The sequence below is a fragment of the Oncorhynchus kisutch genome, linkage group LG16 (assembly GCF_002021735.2).
Source record: "Oncorhynchus kisutch isolate 150728-3 linkage group LG16, Okis_V2, whole genome shotgun sequence".
Taxonomy (NCBI): domain Eukaryota; kingdom Metazoa; phylum Chordata; class Actinopteri; order Salmoniformes; family Salmonidae; genus Oncorhynchus; species Oncorhynchus kisutch.
Genome location: NC_034189.2, coordinates 33,619,112 through 33,640,963, shown reverse-complemented (window position 1 = coordinate 33,640,963; position 21,852 = coordinate 33,619,112). Strand labels below are relative to the sequence as shown.

The 21,852-nt window shown below is 38.6% G+C and overlaps 1 protein-coding gene across 2 annotated transcripts in view; it reads left to right on the top strand.

Annotated features, from left to right (window-relative positions):
* Window positions 1–18,412, top strand: part of LOC109906631 (sodium/potassium/calcium exchanger 2-like) — a 182,428-nt gene extending 164,016 nt beyond the window's left edge. For both annotated transcript variants that reach the window (XM_031792247.1, XM_031792246.1), the window contains 2 exons: window positions 9,123–9,289; window positions 12,225–18,412. In XM_031792247.1, the coding sequence (XP_031648107.1) occupies window positions 9,123–9,289; window positions 12,225–12,474 (417 nt within the window). In that variant the 3' untranslated portion in view covers window positions 12,475–18,412. The remainder of the gene's footprint in view (window positions 1–9,122; window positions 9,290–12,224) is intronic.
* Window positions 18,413–21,852: the final 3,440 nt, after the last annotated feature.

Below are 21,852 nucleotides of genomic sequence, written 5' to 3'. Positions count from 1 at the left end.
CTTTGTCTACACCCATTCAGCATCATTCACACTGTCTTAAGCTTTAGCCCCACCCATCTCGTTTCGCCCTTGCAGCGTTCAGAGCGCACACTTGATGATAATTTGTTTACCTCTTGGTAACATGAAAACAGCCTAACCAGGTCTGCTGGCAACAATTTCATTATGCTTTTTTGCCAATGTTTACTGACACCTGCCATATTCAGCTGGTGTTGTACACTTTACCTTAAGACATGTAGCTAGCTAGTTAGGTAAACAATAAACCTACCTAGGTAAGCAACATGTAAGATCACACACATCACGTAAAGTTAGCAGACGAGCCAGCCAGCTAACGTTAGCTGGTTAAACAACAATGAACATAGTGCCAAATCATGTCATTCCTACCCTGCATGAATCTGCTGGAAGCTAACCAACTAGATTCAATGTTAGCTTGCCTGTTTGGGAAAGGCTTGCCGTTATCGGGACACCTCGACAACACCCGGTGAAATTGCAGAGCGTGAAATTCAAACAACAGTATTATAAATATTTAACTTTCATAAAACCACAAGTGTAATATATAAAAATAAAGCTTAACTTCTTGTTAATCCAGCCGCCGTGTCAGATTTCAAAAAGCAAACCATCTGAGGATAGCGCCCCGCATACAAACACATGAAAATCATATTTCAAACAGGTAGGTGCGACACAAAAGTCAGAAATAGCGATATAAAAATGCCTTACCTTTAATGATCTTCTTCTGTTGGCACTCCAAAAGGTCCCAGTTACATCACAAATGGTCCTTTTGTTCGATCATGTCCTTCTTTATATCCATAGAAACTAATTTTAGCTGGTGCGCTTCAGTCAATAAGCCACCCATTTTCCCTTCATCAAAATGCATACAGAATTCATCCAAAACGTTACTTTTTCAAACAAGTCAAACAACATTTATAATCAAACCTTATAGGTATCCTAATACGCAAATAAACAATCAAATTTAAGATGGAAAAATACCAAAGAACACGCTTTCTTCCACACGCTTGGAAACACTACAGCCAAAATAGGAGCCACATAGAAAAACTACAATTTCTGGGTAATTTTTCAAAAACCAGCCTGAAATTCTTTCTAAAGACTGTTGACATCTAGTGGAAGCCCTCGGGAACTGCAATCTGGGAGGAGGACTTATAATTAAAGTAATAGCCATTGAAAAAAGTGGTAAGCTGACATTTTATTTTTTGGGGATGATTTGTCCTCTGTTTCACCTGCCATATCAGTTCTGTTATACTCACGGATATTATTTTAAAAGTTTTAGAAAAGTTAGAGTGTTTTCTATACTAATCTACCAATTACATGCATATCCTAGCTTCTGGACCTGAGTAACAGGCAGTTTACTTTGGGCCCGCTTTTCATCCAGATGTCAAAATACTGCCCCCTAGCCCAAAGAGGCTAGCTAACATTAGGCTCTAACTAGTAAAGCAAATGGCTTTGGGATACAAATTATGACATCATACACATAATGTTAGCTAGGGAGCCAGCCAGCTAATGTTAGCTAGCTAGCTAACAGTACACTTTACCTTAAGACATGTAGCTAGCTAGATAGGTAAACAATGAATCTAGTTAGGTAAACAACGTGTAAGATCACACACGTCACGTAACGTTAGCTAACGAGCCAGCCAGCTAACATTAGCTAGTTAAATGACAATGAACATAGTGCCGAATCATGTCGTTACTACCCTGCATGAATCTGCTGGGAGCTAACCAACCAGGTTCAATGTTAGCTAGCTAACATTAGGCTCTAACTAGTGAAGCAAATGGTTCTGGGAAATAAATAATAACATCAGACACTTAACGTTAGCTAGGGAGCCAGCCAGCTAACGTTAGCTAGCTAGCTAACAGTACACTTTAAATTTAAATGAAACCACTTTCTGTCAAAATTTGAAACATTTAAATATCTGAAAATGTAGCAAGCTAGACTATCTTACCCATATAAATCATCATGCATGATGGATGCGTCTCCCTATCACGGATGCCCTTAGTTTGAAGATGTAATCCGGAGACAGGTGTCTCCATCTCTTTAGCGATCATACTCTAATTCTACTGATTTCAAAACTCGATCCTCCAGAAAGTGGAGAGCAACACTTATGCAGCTCCACTACAGAATATTTGTTTTAAAAGCTGCGTTCGGCAGTATTAACCAACACAGACTGACCAGCTCAAATAGACAGAAGCCCTCTATATGGCAGACCAATCTGAACTCCTCTCTTGGCGTCCAGCCCACTCATTATCTCAGCCAATCATGGCTAGTGGGAAGGTTGCTTGACTTTTTCTGTAGCTCAACCAACAGGGCTCGTAATTTAACAATTATTTTTCATATTTACAGATGGCATAGAAGTTTGTTATTAAGGCACATGAAATTTCCAAAGTTCCAAAAGGCGTTTCTGACAAAAAACACATTTTGATGAAAAAAAAGATATATAAAAATGGCCCTTCTGTGAAGTCGTGACTTGCGACATATGCCTAGTTTCCTGAAATGGGTCACATATTATAAAGGGCAGCTCTGAAGAGTTGAACCTGCATTTTAAATAGCTGACAGATTCTCTGCTAGCCTGTTGAGACTCTAGGGGCAGTATTTTCATTGTTGGATAAAAAACGTTCCTGTTTTAAACGGGATATTTTGTCACAACAAGATGCTCGAATATGCATATAATTGACAGCTTTGGATAGAAAACACTCTGACGTTTCCAAAACTGCAAAGATATTGTCTGTGAGTGCAACAGAACTGATGTTACAGGCGAAACACAGATAAAAATACAATCAGGAAGTGCCACATTTTTTGAAAGCGCTTCATGCCAATGACTCCGTATATGGCTGTGAATGGGCTCCGAATGAGCTTACGCTTTCTACGTATTCCCCAAGGTGTCTACAGCATTGTGACGTCTTTTTACGCATTTATGTTGAAGAATAGCCGTAAGGGACCACATTGAGTAAGTGGTCACATGATGGCTCCCACAGAAAATCTTGCGTAAAGTACTGAGTACTAAAGTACTGAGTACATTATTCCAATCGCTTCTAATGAGAAACCAATTGTCCCGACGGATATATTATCGAATAGATATGTGAAAAACACCTTGAGGATTGATTCTAAACAACGTTTGCCATGTTTCTGTCGATATTATGGAGCTATCGTTGTAGTGACCGCATTTTCCGGTCGATTTCTCAGCCAAACGTGAAGAACAAACGGGAGCTATTTCGCCTACAAAAATAATATTTTTGGGAAAAAGGAACATTTGCTATCTAACTGGGAGTCTCCTGAGTGAAAACATCCGACGTTCTTCAAAGGTAAATGATTTAATTTGATTGCTTTTCTTATTTTCGTGAAAATGTTGCCTGCTGCTAGCAGAGCCTAGCATAGCATTATGCCATGATAAACTTACAAAAATGCCTGTCTAGCGTTGGCTGTAAAGCATATTTAGAAAATCTGAGATGACAGTGTGATTAACAAAAGGCTAAGCTGTGTCTCAATATATTTCATTTGTGATTTTCATGAATAGGAAGATTTTCTAGGAAGATTTATGTCCGCTGCGTTATGCTAATTCGTTTGAAGCGATGATTACGCTCCCAGATCCGGGTTTGAGAGTCACAAGAAGCTAGACACTAATAACATGTGCATTATATCTGGCCCTGTGCCCACTCTGAATGGTGACATTGAACGCTTTAGCAGTATTATTTCTCTTCAGATGGCTCATTCATCACAAAACCTACTGATGTTGCTGATTTACTTAATTGGCAAGATTAGCAAATTTAGGCATGACATGCCAGCAACAAAAGCTGACACTACAAATTCAAATTTTGAAAGACAAGATTTGTCATTTTGAATTCCGTAAAGTGAGTGTGGAAGAGGTGAAAAAATTATTGTTGTCTATTTTATATAAAATGGTATTGTGTAGAATGCAAACCCATACATCTCAACACAGCCAGCATGCTTCCTCCAATCAGTCTACATTAGAGGGAGCATCAAGGAGTTTGCTGGCTACAGCACCACTGCACCAAGCCCTGTCCCTTCTGCTCCTGACACAAGTGTTCATGTGCCCAAATATATTTGTGCAGGCATGGATGTGCCTAAGGGCCAAAAGTATATATATACACACACACAGAGACATAGGCTATGGTCATTCTCATACAAACAAACAGACCCTCACTCACAATGACTAGCTAACGTGTACTTTACCCATTTCATTACATCTTTATATATTGCAAATAAAATGTAAAACAATCACAAATAATATTTTATATTAATTTCAAACAACGGCATTAGCATGAGAGCAACTTACCAGTCCAAAACAATGTCCTCTCCTTTCAAAAATATGCCTCAGTTTCAGTCTTCAAAATGGAGTCTTCAAAAAAGCAGATCTGTCTCACTTTCACAATGAATTTCCTCTAAAATTGTTTCTACATTCGTATATCTAGTCTTAGAATTAGCTTTCCTTGACTTATTTGCCATGGTGTTGGATAAATAAACAGCTGAAGATGCAAGTCACCGAAATACTGCGTGCGTAATAAGCTTTGCTCCTTTGCGGTAGAATTGGAAATTCTCGAAAGAACGGTCCTTACACCAGCATTCAATGGAAAGGTTTGTCTACAACAAAGAATCATGGGATTTTGCCATTTACCTATGCTCATTGGCTATCTACCCAGCTAGATTTCAAGACGATCAGTGGTCATTGGGTTAAAAGACAATCAATCAACGAGACAGTGGTCATATAATTGGTGCACAATGGGCTCGTCACTTGTTGTCTTCCAATCGTTTTTTCCTGGTCAATACATCCCGCAAAATGACCCATCACGTTTGGTTGTGTTACAAACAAACAGTTGATTGCAAGGAAACCAAACATGACTGGATAAAGTTAGGTAAAGTCTGTCTATTTTACGTTGGATGTTATGTTGAAAATTGAATGACACGAAATTCAACGAGATAAGCGTTCACAAAATGTTTTGTGTTAGGCTATAAAAAATGGATTTAACTGAACAAAAGACCATTCATTGTGTAACAATGAGCCCTTGGGATTGCAACCAGAGCAAGATCTTCAAAGGTAAACGATTTATTTCAATGCAATCTGTGATATCGTTACGCAAGTGCTGGCTGAATAAATAGTTTGATATGGGGGTCTGTGCTCAGATAATCGCAGCATATTCTTTCGCAATAAATAATTTTTTAAATCTGACAACGCAGTTGGATTAGCAAGATTCTAGGCTTTCGAACCATGTGAGACACTTGTATTATCATGAATGTTTAATATGACTATTTATGTAGCGATCACCTATGTTGTCAGATTTAATCCCGCTAACGGGTTCGGTGCGCAGAGAGGTTAACCCATGTGTTTCTTAAGGATAAAAAAATGACCCACCACTATGTTTAACAGCAGACAAAAACCCTTAAATTATATTTTTTCAACATGAAATTTGATGACTTTTCTTAGAATGACCCCAACATTAGAAAAAGTGAATCAACGCCTTTGTTCATTTTTCCATGAAAGCTGTACACCACCAGGGTCATTTTTGACCCGAAGTTATAAAATCATTTACACACCACAAAGACACACACACACACACACACACAATGAGAAATTGAGATTATCCGTGCTACTGATTGAACTCACCCAGCAGCTCCTGAAGAGGAAGATCACCATGGTTGGCACAGTTAGAAAGAACCAGCCTGAGCTCCCCCCTGCAGTCCTCGCAACAAGGGGGAGAGAGGCCTTCTCATCAAAGTTTGCCTTCACACCCACCACCACTCTAGTTTCTAACCTTCCAAAGAGGAACAAGAATGTGGTCCTCCTGAGCACACTGCACAATCAGTCATCTTCCATAACATCATTGATGTGTAGTCATACAATGCCTTCGTGATATGGAACAAGATCAACCCTACCCTGATGCCTGATAAGCGGAACAAGAGGATGGTATTCCTGGAGCAGCTGGGAAAGGCACTTGTAACCCCAAACATTCAAAGAAAGTAGTGCCTCCCCCACACAGCAACCACTGCAGCGCTTGTGAAAACTGTTCATGAGGCTGAATCTTGTCCTGATATACCCAAGGCTGCAGCTGGGGCAGGCAAGAGGAGGACATGCCAATTCTGCCCCCCAACGAAGGACTGCAAAACAAATACTATGTGCTGCACATGAGAAATACATCTGCAAAGTCCATGCACACACACTTACATACTGTCCTACATGTGCTAATTAGAGTTGATTGATTTATGTTCTTCACGTTTTTGTTTTGTATCTATAATCTTATTTTATTCTTATTTATTGTTGTTGTTTATACACCTTCCTCATTGTAGAGTATATAAGAATATATCACTATGTTGTCAAAAAGGTTCATGACTGTTATTGTTTCCCTTCAATAAAATGCATTCAAAACTACTTTCTGCACATATCTTCTACTTTCTTTGGCTATACAAGTGCTATATCTTGCTAAAACATTTACGTTTACACCTATGCAGTACCTTTAGCAATAATAATAATAATTAACTTCTACTTTAATAAAGAAAACAATTATGACAGGAGTGTTGTAATAAAAGCAAGTTGTGTCCACTGATTAAATGCAGTCTTTCTGCATTGTGAAGAGGGAAATCCCAGATATTCACTAAATGTGTGATGAATGACAGGTCGGTTCTTCATGCAAAAAATATTTGGAGTTTAAATTTCAATTAAGCTGCTTTATTTTAGGGGTTTTAGTGAAGGTGGGTCATGTTTTACCCTTAGGACAAGGGAAGTATACAGAATGTTAAGACTACACAAGGGTTAAACTACTAACACACAGTTCAGACACCCATGCATACCCCACAAGATATGCCACAAGAGGTCTCTTCACAATCCCCAATTCAAGAATAGACTATGGGAGGTGCACAGTACTACGCGGGGCCATGGCTACATGGAACTCTATTCTACATCAGGTAACTCTTGCAAGCAGTAGGATCCGATTTAAAAGACGGATAAAAATACACCTTATTGAAAAGCGGGGACCGTGAAGAAACACACAGGCACAGACACCCGTTTGCACATATGAATGGATTTTGTATTTGTAGATAGTAGTGGTAGTAGAGTAGTAGCCTGAGGGAACACACTTTGTTGTTGCCTTGGCAGCAGCTAATGGAGATCCTTAATAAATATAAATAACAAACAGCAAAAGCACTAGCCTATGTCAATCTACTATCTCCCATAGTACAAAAGTTTAAACTATTCTATTGGTCAACTTGTCCTTCTGTGCAATAAATAAATATTTCAAACATACTCTGGGACAGTTGTGGGATGCGATAGATCCCAAATTAATAAAACCATACCATAAAAAAACGTTCAAAAGCAATGAGGCTGATGTAACAGATAAGAACATTTAGCTTAAAATGTTAATAAACTATTAAGCTATACAAAATGTTAAAATACATTCACAACAGATTTCACAACACATTAAGTGTGTGCCCTCAGGCCCATACTTGACTACCACATATCTACAACACAAAATCCATGTGTACGTGTGTGCATAGTGTGTATGTTATTGTGTGTTTGTATGCATGTGTCTGTGCCTATGTTTGTGTTGTTTCACAGCCCCTGCTGTTCTATCAAATTTCACTGCTTGTATGAGTTACTTGATGTGGAATAGAGTTCCATGTAGTCATGGTTCTATGTAGTACTGTGTGCCTCCCATAGTCTGTTCTGGACTGGGACTGTGAAGAGACCGCTAGTGGCATGTCTTGTGGGGTATGCATGGGTTTCTGAGCTCTGTGCCAGCTGTTCAAACAGACAGCTTGGTGCATTCAACACCTCTCACAAATACAAATAGTGATGAAGTCAATATCTCCTCCACTTTGAGCTAGGAGAGATTGACATGCATATTATTAATGTTAGCACTCTGTGTACATCTAAGGGCCCGCCATGCTGCCCTGTTCTGATCCAATTGCATTTTTCTTAAGTCCCTCTTTGTGGCACCTGACCACATGACTGAACAGTAGTCCAGGTGCAACAAAACAAGGGCCTGTAGAACTTGCCTTGTTGATAGTGCTGTTAAGAAGGCAGAGTAGCGCTTTATTAGAGACAGACTTCTCCCCATCTTAGCTACTGTTGCATCAACATGTTTTGACCATGACAGTTTACAATCCAGGGTTACTCCAAGCAGTTTAGTCACCTCAACTTGCTCAATTTCCACATTATTAATTACAAAATTTAGTTAGATTTAGATTTAGTGAATGATTTGTCCCAAATACAATGCTTTTAGTTTTTGAAATATTTAGGACTAACTTATTCCTTGCCACCCATTCTGAAATTAACTACAGCTCTTTGTTAAGTGTTGCAGTCATTTCAGTCACTGTAGTAGGTGATGTGTATAGTTTTGAGTCATCCGCATTCATAGACACACTGCCTCTACTCAAAAGTAAAGACTGAACAAAACCCTATAGAAATGTTGCGCATCATGAGCTCATGGGCTCTCTTGAAATGTTTGATTCGATTTTCGATTCCATTTGCATTGATGTCAGAGTGACAAGAGAGCGCTTAGGACCAGGCAATTAGCACATTTGCTAATTGCTGCTAATAAGCATCAGATCTTGAAGCAGCATAATTACCGTGACTAAACGGTCACTTGGAATTTGACTTCCGTCATGATTCGTGACCGCCGTTGTGGTGGTAATAAGGTCACCGTAACAGCCCTAGTTATTCATACACCATAGCTGCTGAAAAATGCAGGATGGTTCAGTATTACATTTTGTGAAATCATGTTACCTTTTGTGAAGACACTAAACCACCTCCTCACACAGAACAAAACACAAGCGTGTTTTCAAGCAAGTGGGTAATTGGAAAAGTAGCAGGATATTCGGAGGGTTAGAATGCTGTGGGATTGTTATTAGCAGCCTTCTGTGAAATGTATTCAGGCTAAGACCTGGATGTCATTCAAAGCTAGACAGCACCAAATAGTCAAGAGTACCAAAGTATCTCCTGTCCCCGAATACTGGGATTTTCTCCTCATGCATGTTAACATGGAAAATATAAAAATAAAAATATGTCCAAAGTATAGCTCACTTTCATTCCTCTACTCAACCCCTCAGCGAAGAAAACAAATATTTTGTTTTATTTATCCAATTTATTTCTCTTTTCTATCTACAGGTTGGAGAGACCATTGGGATTACAGAAGAGATCATGGGCTTGACTATATTAGCAGCTGGTACCTCCATTCCTGACCTAATCACCAGTGTCATTGTTGCACGGAAGGGGCTGGGAGACATGGCTGTGTCCAGCTCTGTGGGCTCCAACATCTTTGACATCACTGTTGGGTACGGTAATATCATCAGTACTGTGACCACTCTTCTATTGAATTACTCATTTCTTTTAACATCTGTTAGTTTCACATTTTGAAAGATAAGATTATTCTCACAGTGCTGGGGGAAGTTTTTACATATTACATAGTAACAGTCATAATACTTTGTTCTTATCCAATAGTGAATTTGGGATTCACTAAAACCACAATAATTACACTTGGATACCAAGTGTAATTAAATGCTTGCCAGATATATGATGTAAAAGTTCACTGAACTTTGTTTTATTCTCTAATTCATTTGATTGAATAAGGTTTGCCCATGGGTGACATGGAAGTTCCCACAAAAAAAACACATCTAGTTGTTTCATCTAGTTATTTTTAAGTAACTGGTTTACTCAACTTTTCGGTCAAGGTGTTACCTGAACTTAAAATGTTTAGTTGGATCAAACCTAGCTCCAACATGAGAAATGGTAGGCAAAAATTCAGTCAATTTAAAATGATGTGTTTGCTCAATTTGTCTCATATGTTCATTCAACTAGATTTTTTAAATGTGTTATATCTTACCTAAAAAACACACGGTGAACTAGTTACACACACAGTGGTGTTACCATACAATGTTTTGAACTTATATATTTGACGCACATGCTTACATTGTGCATGTTAATTTATACAGTAATTGTTATTTAACATGTCTTCAATTGGGATTTGAACTCACAACCTCTAGGTTCATAGCTTTCCGATCTTCCTGCTACGCCACCCTGTCTGTGTCAATTATCAGTTAATCAGACTATTTTTTTCATCATTGATTTACTTATTTAAGCTATTTTAGGTTTTCCTGTATAGTTCTCTAATGTTGGTGGGGCATACTACTCTGTTTTAATGCTGCTACTTAATCACTGTGATAAATAAAATATGTTACTTATAACAGAGCCGAGATTTACGTTGAAGCGCAACGTTTAGTAATTCTGTTGAGATCAGTTACCTGCCCTTTTCCATGACATAGACCATCCAGGTGAAAGCTATGTTCCTTTATTGATGTCCCATGTTAAACCCACTTCATTAGTTTAGATGAAGGGGAAGAGGCACAGTAAAGAAAGATTTTCAAGCCTTGAGACAATTGAGACATGGTTTTCGTGTATGGGTGCTATTCAGAGGGCAAATGGACAAGACAAAATATTTACAGTGCCTTCAGAAAGTATTTCATACTTTAATACTTTTTGCTGTGTTACAGCCTGAATTTGAAATTGATTAAATTTAATTGTTTTTGTCACTGGCTTACACACAATACCCAATAATGACATAGTAGAATATATATATATTTTTTTTCCAAATGTAATTCAAATCTGAAATGTCAATAAGTATTCAACCCCTTTGTTATGGCAAACCTAAATAAGTTCAGGAGTAAAATTTAGCTTAACAAGTCACATAATAACTTACATAGAATCACTCATTGTGCAATAATAGTGTTAACCACGACTCTACCTCACCTCTGTACCCCACATATACAATTATATATATGTATGGTTCCTCAGTCGAACAGTGAATTTCAAACACAGATTCAACCAAAAAAACAGGGAGGTTCTTCCTCAAAGAAGAGCACCTATTGGTAGATGAGTAAAAAAAAGCAGACATTGAATATCCCTTTGAGCATGGTGTAGTTATTAATTAATTACACATTGGATGGTGTATCAAGCCACCCAGTCACGACAAAGATCATTCCCAACTCAGTTTCCAGCGAGGAAGGAAACAGCTCAGGGATTTCACCATAAAGCCAATGGTGACTTTAAAACAATTACAGATTTTAATGGCTGTGATAGGAGAAAACTGAGGATGGATCACATGCATATATATTTATATTTTCCAATTGGTAGTTACAGTTTTGTCCCATCGCTGCAACTCCAGTACAGACTCGGGAGAGGCGAAGGTCGAGAGCCATGCGTCCTCTGCAGTGGCAATTTTAGCATGTAAATTTTAGCATCTTGGTGGTCAAAAAAAGTGGCATGCATGCCAGCAAAGCCACTAAACAATACATTAATTGCACTCAAACGGTGCCCACAAACAACCTACATAAAGCTGTCCCAACAGCAGTCCAAACATGTTACTACTGCTACACCTGGCTATCATCGGAGCCTTGTCTGGCAGCAAAGCAGTTCATTCAGCCTCATTTACTGCCCTTTAAAAACATATTGCTGATATGGCTGACTTGCTTAAACAAATGTGGTTTCTAATGACAATTGAGATATACAAACTATGCCATAAGGGGACGACAAGTGGATAAGAGGCAAGCCGAGCTAGGACGGACGTAGGCAATATAACTATTTGTTTAGCACTTTTGAAAAGATACAACACATTATTGAGTACCACTCTCGATATTTTCAAGCATAGTGTTGGCTGCATCATGTTATGGGTATGCTTCAAATCGGTAAAGACTGGGGAGTTTTTCAGGGTAAAATGAAACTGAATGGAGCTAGCACAGACAAAATCCTAGAGGACAATCTGTTTCCGTCTGCTTTCCACCAGACATTGGGAGATTTCAGCAGGACTATAACCTAAAACACAAGGCTAAATATACAATGGAGTTGCTTACCAAGAAGATAGTGAAAGTTCCTGATTGGCCAGGTTACATGTTTGACTTAAATATACTTGAAAATATATGGCAAGACCTGAAAATGGTTGTCTAGCAATGATCAATAACCAATTTGACCGTGCTCAAGGAATTTTGAAAAGAATAATCGGCAAATGTTGCACAATCCAGGTGTGGAAAGTTCTTAAAGACCCAGATGGACTCAGCTGTAATTGCTGCCAAAGGTGCTTCTACAAAGTAGTGAATCAGAGGTGTGAATGTACATATGCAAATAAGATATTTCTGTAATAAATTTTCAAGACATTTGCAAAAATTCCTAAAAACATGTTTTCACTTTGTGTGTGTGTGTTTATTTTGTGTGTTTCAGCCTGCCGTTCCCATGGCTCCTCTGGTCCATCATCAACAACATGCAGCCTGTGGCGGTGAGTTCTAACGGGCTGTTCTGCGCCATTGTGCTGCTGTTCCTCATGCTCATCTTTGTCATTATCTCAATTGCTGCCTGCAAGTGGCGGATGAGCAAGCTGCTGGGCTTCATCATGTTCGTGCTCTACTTAGTGTTCCTGGTGGTCAGCGTTATGCTGGAAGACAAGATCATCGCCTGCCCTATATCCATTTGAAAATACTCTCTCTCCACTCCTGCCAGAAAGCATTGGGATGGAGGAAAGACTCCTACAAGAATGAGGCCGCAAGATATGGCTCGGCTGATTCATTGGTCGGAAGTAGATAATATATTTTTTTTTTTGTGTGCGTGTAGATTGCTGGGGGTTTACATTTTTTCGGGGGATGGTGGGTGGTGTACTAGCCAGGTAGGGGAACAACTATGCCATCTTATGCATGTCACCTGTTTTACTAGATCAGTTGATTCTGGACTACTCCTAGCAGATTGAGGATTCTGACCTCCTGTGGACTTTGAGGTCAGGAAGTACACAAGAGACTTCTGACAAAGCTGGCTGAGCTTGGCACAAAAGACCAGTGTTGCCACAATATTGTTCTCAGCTTCAGGATTGTTTGTAAAAAAAACTTTTCAAATAATACTTTGGATGACCCTCTAACTGACTTCACTGACTGACTAGATGACTTCACTCAACTTGTCACTCCAGTGTGTGTTGTTCTAGTGAGTTTGATGATGAGCAACCCTTTGATGAAGGGATGTTGCTGATGCTACACACAAAGCATTGGTTTTACATAAGACTAAAATATGGTTTTGAGCCATAAACTTCTCCTCTCTTGTGTACTTAGTGACCAAGCATCAAAAGATGAAACAGTCCAAGCAGTTTTGCATGCAGAACTGGAGATAGGAACAGATTTTTCCTAATTCATCTTGTGTTCTGTCCAAAAGCTCAAACTTTACACCCCCCCCCCTTCCAGATGTCATTGCTCACCATGTCTCTTTGATTGACACACTAGCTATAATTACTGAAATAGTAGTAGCGTCAGTTGTACTGTCGCAGTAATATGTACTGTAGGTGGATTTTGACTCTGCTTGGGTCTTGATAGGCCTACTGATGATCTTATCCTCTTCTCCACCTGCCATTGGACATAAGAGTTCATAATGTACAGAGCTTGCCATTCTTCACACGCCAATTGGTGAGGTAAACTCTACTGGAAAATGTTGACTTGGAACCCAATTCAATCAATTTGCAGAAAAGGAAAACCGCACCACAATTGACCCAAATGTTTACTCTGCAAAGGACAGATGCGGTCACACATCAATATCCAATGACTACGGACCTTATTCAGAGTTGAGATACGTGAATGCAACTGGTAATTTTGCATGAATCATTCATTCACATCTCAATTTAGAATAACGCCAACAGTCTGCAAGAAGAAGAGTTTCTGAGTGAAACCACAGGGTAGTTTTCCTTTATCTGCACATGATTGAATCAGCCTTAATTGTAGCATCTCAGAATATATAATAGCTTACAATGTTATTCATTCTGAATAAGCAAAGCATGTGTAAACTCAGATAGGACACTCATAACCAATATGTCTATGTCAAAATAAGGTAGTAGATAAAAGAACTGGCACTCAATGTTTGAAAGAATCATACAATGATCTATTTAGATTAGTGAATGTTTAGCACACTCTTGAAATTAAGACTTGAATATTCAGGCTCCTAGAGAAGTTTATAGTAGGAGGGAAATGCATGATAAAAAAATATCAGGCTGAATTGTGTTATACCTGTGAGAATTGTCTCTCAAAAAAATAATGAATTCTCAAATATTTAACATTTCGCTATTTCTTTGACACAATAGTATTAGGCTTCTATGTACAAAATGTCAACAAATATGTGTGGTTAATATCTATCAACCTTGTGCAATTTATTTTCAATTGAACTGTGTTTTTGTCTGCATATATGCAGTCTGTATACTCTCTGTATACAGTAATAGCAAATCAATTGAGGTTATATTACCAGTATTTTGCAGCAAACTGAAACATGCACACAGAATTATTGAATTATGTATTAAGTTAGCAATTCTCATGCAGTCATTTTCACAGTCACCCACGCTGTACTTCGAGTTAGTGTTCCTTCTTTTTATTACCAATTAACCATTGAGTGACTTTTACGAAGAAGTATCAATCAACAGTAGTGAGCATGATCCTCACACAAAAATCTTTTTTGTTTTGTTTATACAACAAAGTGATTAGATAACTCAACATATAACAGCATTACCTTACGTCTTTGGTTTTGAATTCAAATTCACTCCACTCAGAGGTAAAAGCCAATTCTGGCAAAGAGCCTCCTCACAAGAAACAGTCAACTTCTAGGAACATGGATATCACAAAACCAACAGCAATATACTGTATGTACTGTATGTGTCAGGGTTAGGGTCAATTATTTTATATATATATATATATTTTAATGAAATTCCACTTTTCTATGTATTTATTTAAACTTTATTTACATGGTGAAGAATTAGATGGGGAAGACAGGCAAGGAAGAGATAAAGTCTGCTGGTGTGCGGCAGGGATTAAATCCACGACTGTCAGCACGTGTGCTTTCTGCTGGGAGTATTATCATTGGACCACAGTGTCCAATTAAATTGTAAAGTTGTATTGGTCACACCCCACAGGAAGCAGAATTTGAATTGAATTTAAAAGAACTGAAATAGAATTTAATTCTATAAAATTGAAATGGATAATCTATTCTACACATCCCTATAAAATATATATATTTTGGCATGGTTACCAATACCTTTTCAAATAAGCTTGATTACAACTCATAGTTCTCAAACAGTATTATTTTAGTTTTTTTGTCAAGAGATGTTAACACTGTTGTTCACTGACATTCTGGAGTATTTGAACTAATGCATTCTGGGAAAAAATGTTTTCTGATATTTAACATATAAATTAATTATGAATTACTATAGACAACCTGACATATGATTAAAACATTTCAATTGTTTAACATTTTGTAGGTTGTCTATAGTATTTAACATGTAAAATAATGATGAATTACTATAGACGACCTACAAAAAAGTAAAAGTTAAACAATTGAAAGGTTTTAATCATGTCAGGTTGTCTATAGTAATTCATAATTAATTCATATGTTAAATATCAGAAAAAAAATCATTTTCCAGAATGCATTAGTTCAAATACTCCAGAATGTCAGTGAACAACAAAATGTTAACATCTCTTAACAAAAATACAACAATAATACTGTTTGAGAACTTGTAACTTGTAATGGAGCTTATTTGAAAATGTATCTGTATTCTTTCCTGTAATAAGTGGCAGGTGCTTTTGGTAAAATATTTGTCAAAGAAATTAGACTTTAATGTTTCATCGCAGTTGAATTTCTTTGAATTGCTTTGAATTAAATTTGACTTCCTGTGAGGTATGTCCAAATCGAATTTCAATTCATGGGTTGAATTTAATTAAATGCGAAAATTCTGAATCGACCCCAACCCTGGTATGTGTCATTGAGAATTGCATTTCCATGCATTTGACTGATGTACTTGTCTGTTGTGACCTCACTAACCTACACATTTGGAAACTATTTCTCCTGAAATCCTCGAAAATCTCCACATGACTTACTTTCAGATATCTAAACTTTCCAAACACACCTGCATTTTCTCAGTTCAATCTCTGTATATTTGCAAGAGTATACTGGAAAATATGAATAACTAAATAATGTGAATGTATGAGGAAAATGCATCTGAGGAATTTGGGCTGGTTACCCATGGGTGGCACACATGAAATGGAATTATGTTACATTTATGCATAACTCAAAAAGAATAGGGGTACTCTTTTATTTTGTAAATAGAAAATACATGTTTTTATAAGATTCCTCACTTGAACCAATCTAGAACAAAACTCCTTGGTCCATGTTTATATTGATTAACAATTTAATTTATATAATGTTTCAATGGTAGGAAAATGTATATCTTTCAGAATATTGATATAGTAAGCTTATATACACTACCGTTCAAAGGTTTGGGGTCACTTAGAAATGTCCTTGTTTTCCATGAAAACATACATGAAATGAGTTGTAAAATGAATGGGAAATATAGTTTAGACATTGACAAGGTTATAAACAATGTTTTTTTAATAGAAATAATAATTGTGTCCTTCAAACTTTGCTTTCGTCAAATAATCCTCCATTTGCAGCAATTACAGCCTTGCAGACCTTTGCCATTCTAGTTGTCAATTTGTTGAGGTAATCTGAAGAGATTTTACCCCATGCTTCCTGAAGCACCTCCCACAAGATGGAATGGCTTGATGGGCACTTTGTACGTAACATACGGTCAAGCTGCTCCCACAACAGCTCAATAGGTTGGAGATCCGGTGACTGTGCTGGCCACTCCATTATAGACAGAATACCAGCTGACTGATTCTTCCCTAAATAGTTATTACATAGTTTGGAGCTGTGCATTGGGACATTGTCCTGTTGTAGGAGTAAATTGGCTCCAATTAAGCACCACCCACAGGGTATGGCATGGCGTTGCAAAATGGAGTGATAGCCTTCCTTCTTCAATAATGTCTGTTTCTCAAACTAGACACTCTAATGTACTTGTCCTCTTGCTCAGTTGTGCACCGGGGCCTCCAACTCTTTCTATTCTGGTTAGGGCCAGTTTGTACTGCTCTGTGAAGGGAGTAGTACACAGCGTTGTACCAGATCTTCAGTTTATTGGCAATTTCTTGCATGGAATAGAACAAGAATAGACGAGCTTCAGAAGAAAGTCCTTTGTTTCTGGTCATTTTGAGCCTGTAATCGAACCCACAAATGCTGATGCTCCAGATACTCAACTAGTCTAAAGAAGGCCAGTTGTATTGCTTCTTTAATGAGCACAACAGTTTTCAGCTGTGCTAACATAATTGCAAAATTATTTTCTAATGATCAATTAGCCTTTTAAAATGATAAACTTTTTCTGATCAATTTTATGTTATTTTAATTAATGGACAAATAATTTGCTTTTCTTTCAAAAACAAGGAAATGTCTAAGTGACCTCAAACGTTTGAATGGTAGTGTATATTATCATACTTTTTTTTGTAACTATCAAATATGAAGTCAACCTCATATACTTCAAGGATTGACTATTATAATGATTGATTGGTTTTCTGGAGACTTCCCCTTTGTGTTTGCCCCATTTATGCATTGTTTGCTGGTATAAAAGATGAGGGCTTTAGATACCACATTGCCTCCTGATAGTCTACAAGTATGCTGCATTATACTGATGCTATTTATATATTTGTTTATTACCACACCTGTCTTTAAAATGTAGGCGCCAAAGTCAAGAGGCAGATTGGGCTATCACTCCCAATGGACCATTTCCTCTCCCATGCACACAGGCGCACACATGAAAACACAATTTAGAAAGCCAAGATATATATTTTAAGCACACCCTTATTCACATTCTGATAATAAGATAAGATGTTTTCCACACACACTTTTTTTTCATCTTCGCTAAACAGTGCCCATTGCCTTATCCTGTAGTACGATCCAGAGAAAAAGAGAACTGTGTCTGTGGCTAGAATACAGTATACAAGTCAGGCATATTCTGTCATTGAGTCCCTCCTACCCACACTCTCATTAGTCTTGCCTCACCTCACCACTTGTTTTTACCCTTTTTTTCTTAGGTGGGGGTCAATTGCTTGAGTTCACACTTCCCCAACCTTAGAGAAACTTTCATTTCATGTTGCGCTTTTCATTCATCCTCACTTTTACAGCTTCCCTTATGTCTGCTGTCAAAGGTGCTGTATGCATAAAGTATCCTGAAAGGCTCCTGTCAAAGAATCTTGTATGAGCAAAGGCAAAGTTGTATGGAATATTTGTGTACAAGCATGAATGATGAGCTAAAAATGCAAAAACAATCGGTTTAGCATGTGAAACACATTGAGTGCAGATTATAGGGTATGAAGTCGACCACGAATACACATTTTTGCACTGTAAATGTCTTTATTTTATTGGTGTTAATGTAAGATTTATTTATTTAAGGTGTACATAATATACAGACAAATTAACTATATAATCTATATGTGTAAAATAACTATGTAAAACTCTACTGTAAAACAAAGTATCTATTACAACAATGAATAAAGGTAACAAAGAAATGATTCAAACTTGATGTCTGTTTTATTTTCCATTATGTTAAATCTGCAGTCGGGGATTGGAAAAACAACAAAACAGCCACCCTGCCACTTGTTTTGGTAAACAGCTGAGGGATGGGGGTGCAGAAATGTAACCACTCAAGTTCATAAATGGGTCCCTAGATATGGTTCAGGCCACTGCATATGGCACATGAAAAGTCCCCCTGCCTGCGTAGGATCAAATACTTCCCCCACCGGCCTTCTTACCTCTGTATCTCCTATCTATCTCCCCCTAATTAATTTATGTCACTGTCCCCCCCCCCCAAAAAAAAAATAATGAAAAAAGAAATCATAGATGGAGATTAAAATGATCGTTTTTAACCATGACCGGAATTCACTCAAAAGCGCACTGCACCAGGGTTCGTCTCAATTCGAATTGAAGTCAGTCAATTGTGGAAGTAAATTCCCCCCCAAAATCTAATTATATTATTGAAAAAATACATCTATTTTTTTTTTTTTAAATCTCATTAAACTGAAAAAGAGAGGGTATTTATTTGAAGGTTTTGAATTTCAATTCAAACTGAGCCCAACCGTGCACTGCACTGTCGACAATGTGACTTTCAAATCAAAATCAAATCAAATGTTATTTGTCACATACACATGGTTAGCAGATGTTAATGCGAGCGTAGCGAAATGCTTGTGCTTCTAGTTCCGACAATGCAGTAATAACCAACAAGTAATCTAACTAACAATTCCAAAACTACTGTCTTATACACACGTGTAAGGGGATAAAGAATATGTACATAAAGATATATGAATGAGTGATGGTACAGAGCGGCATAGACAAGATACAGTAGATGGTATCGAGTACAGTATATACATATGAGATGAGTATGTAAACAAAGTGGTATAGTTAAAGTGGCTAGTGATACATGTATTACATAAAGATGCAGTAGATGATATAGAGTACAGTATATACGTATACATATGAGATTAATAATGTAGGGTATGTAAACATTATATTGGGTAGTCGCTAGTGATATATTTTACATCATTTCCCATCAATTCCCATTATTAAAGTGGCTGGAGTTGAGTCAGTGTGTTGGCAGCAGCCACTTAATGTTAGTGGTGGCTGTTTAACAGTCTGATGGCCTTGAGATAGAAGCTGTTTTTCAGTCTCTCGGTCCCAGCTTTGATGCACCTGTACTGACCTCGCCTTCTGGATGATAGCGGGGTGAACAGGCAGTGGCTCGGGTGGTTGTTGTCCTTGATGATCTTTATGGCCTTCCTGTAACATCGGGTGGTGTAGGTGTCCTGGAGGGCAGGTAGTTTGCCCCCGGTGATGCGTTGTGCAGACCTCACTACCCTCTGGAGAGCCTTACGGTTGTGGGCGGAGCAGTTGCCGTACCAGGCGGTGATACAGCCCGCCAGGATGCTCTCGATTGTGCATCTGTAGAAGTTTGTGAGTGCTTTTGGTGACAAGCCGAATTTCTTCAGCCTCCTGAGGTTGAAGAGGCGCTGCTGCGCCTTCTTCACGATGCTGTCTGTGTGGGTGAAACAATTCAGTTTGTCTGTGATGTGTATGCCGAGGAACTTAAAACTTGCTACCCTCTCCACTACGTTCCATCGATGTGGATAGGGGGGTGTTCCCTCTGCTGTTTCCTGAAGTCCACAATCATCTCCTTAGTTTTGTTGACGTTGAGCGTGAGGTTATTTTCCTGACACCACACTCCGAGGGCCCTCACCTCCTCCCTGTAGGCTGTCTCGTCGTTGTTGGTAATCAAGCCTACCACTGTTGTGTCGTCTGCAAACTTGATGATTGAGTTGGAGGCGTGCATGGCCACGCAGTCGTGGGTGAACAGGGAGTACAGGAGAGGGCTCAGAACGCACCCTTGTGGGGAGTGTTGAGGATCAGCGGGGTGGGGATGTTGTTGCCTACCCTCACCACCTGGGGGCGGCCCGTCAGGAAGTCCAGTACCCAGTTGCACAGGGCGGGGTCGAGACCCAGGGTCTCGAGCTTGATGACGAGCTTGGAGGGTATTATGGTGTTAAATGCCGAGCTGTAGTCGATGAACAGCATTCTCACATAGGTATTCCTCTTGTCCAGATGGGTTAGGGCAGTGTGCAGTGTGGTTGAGATTGCATCGTCTGTGGACCTATTTGGGCGGTAAGCAAATTGGAGTGGGTCTAGGGTGTCAGGTAGGGTGGAGGTGATATGGTCCTTGACTAGTCTCTCAAAGCACTTCATGATGACGGAAGTGAGTCGTTTAGCTCAGTTACCTTAGCTTTCTTGGGAACAGGAACAATGGTGGCCCTCTTGAAGCATGTGGGAACAGCAGACTGGGATAGGGATTAATTGAATATGCCCGTAAACACACCAGCCAGCTGGTCTGCACATGCTCTGAGGGCGCGGCTGGGGATGCCGTCTGGGCCTGCAGCCTTGCGAGGGTTAACACGTTTAAATGTTTTACTCACCTCGGCTGCAGTGAAGGAGAGGCCGCAGTCCAGTGCAATGCGCTTGTCGACAACGCACCTTTTATCGAATCCCAGCCCATATTACATTTTTAGATATACAGTATATATACTATATTATTACTATCCAAGAGCGTGCAGATTGTTCTGCTTATCCTTTTTAGGAATTACACCAGCACAAATAACACAATGTAAAACAGCATATCAGGTAAACTCCAGCAAAATGAGAAACATGCTTAACAGACTCAAAACAAGGAAGCCATGCCTAAACTCATCTATATCAACACCCTTCTTGTCAATTTAACAGGTCCATGTTGCTGCTGTCAATTGTGAGCAGCGCATTTAAAGTGGTTCCTCCTTTAAAAGTTGTGAGCCTACCCAGCATCACGGCTTCATTCCTCCAGACCACAGCAAGCGGGAGTTAGAGCACTCATTATGCATTTGGGTCCCAAGGTTTTCATATGACCAATCATATCGAGTGGTTCCAATGACGAATTTGACGTGAGCCCTGGTGACGAAGTCCCTGGTGATTTTCTTCAGCAAAGATGGTTGACAAAACATTATGGTGGAAGGAAATGTAAGCAATTATAACGTCATATTAAGTCAAGCAAAAAATGTACAATTGAGAGGAATATGTTAGTTAATGTAGAGACAAACGATTGTGCATATTGTTTTGTCATAAAGTTAATTTACGAAAATCGCTATTTAGCAAGTTTTTTTTCTTCAGTCATATCCAATACAAGGTGTATCAAACTCCATTGTTTTAATGTTGCTGTGTCTGCATGTATGTACTACAATTTTACACTTCAACAGTGTTTACCGCTCCTGGGACATCAATGATTACACATTGTGAATATGCAATAGACTAGGAACATGATTTAAATAAAGGGTGATTTGTAATTCATATATACAGAAAAAAAAACGTACATCCTGCTAGCACGCCCACAAGCGAGCCACTCATTGACTGACCTTCATGTCTTAAAGTAATGATGGAC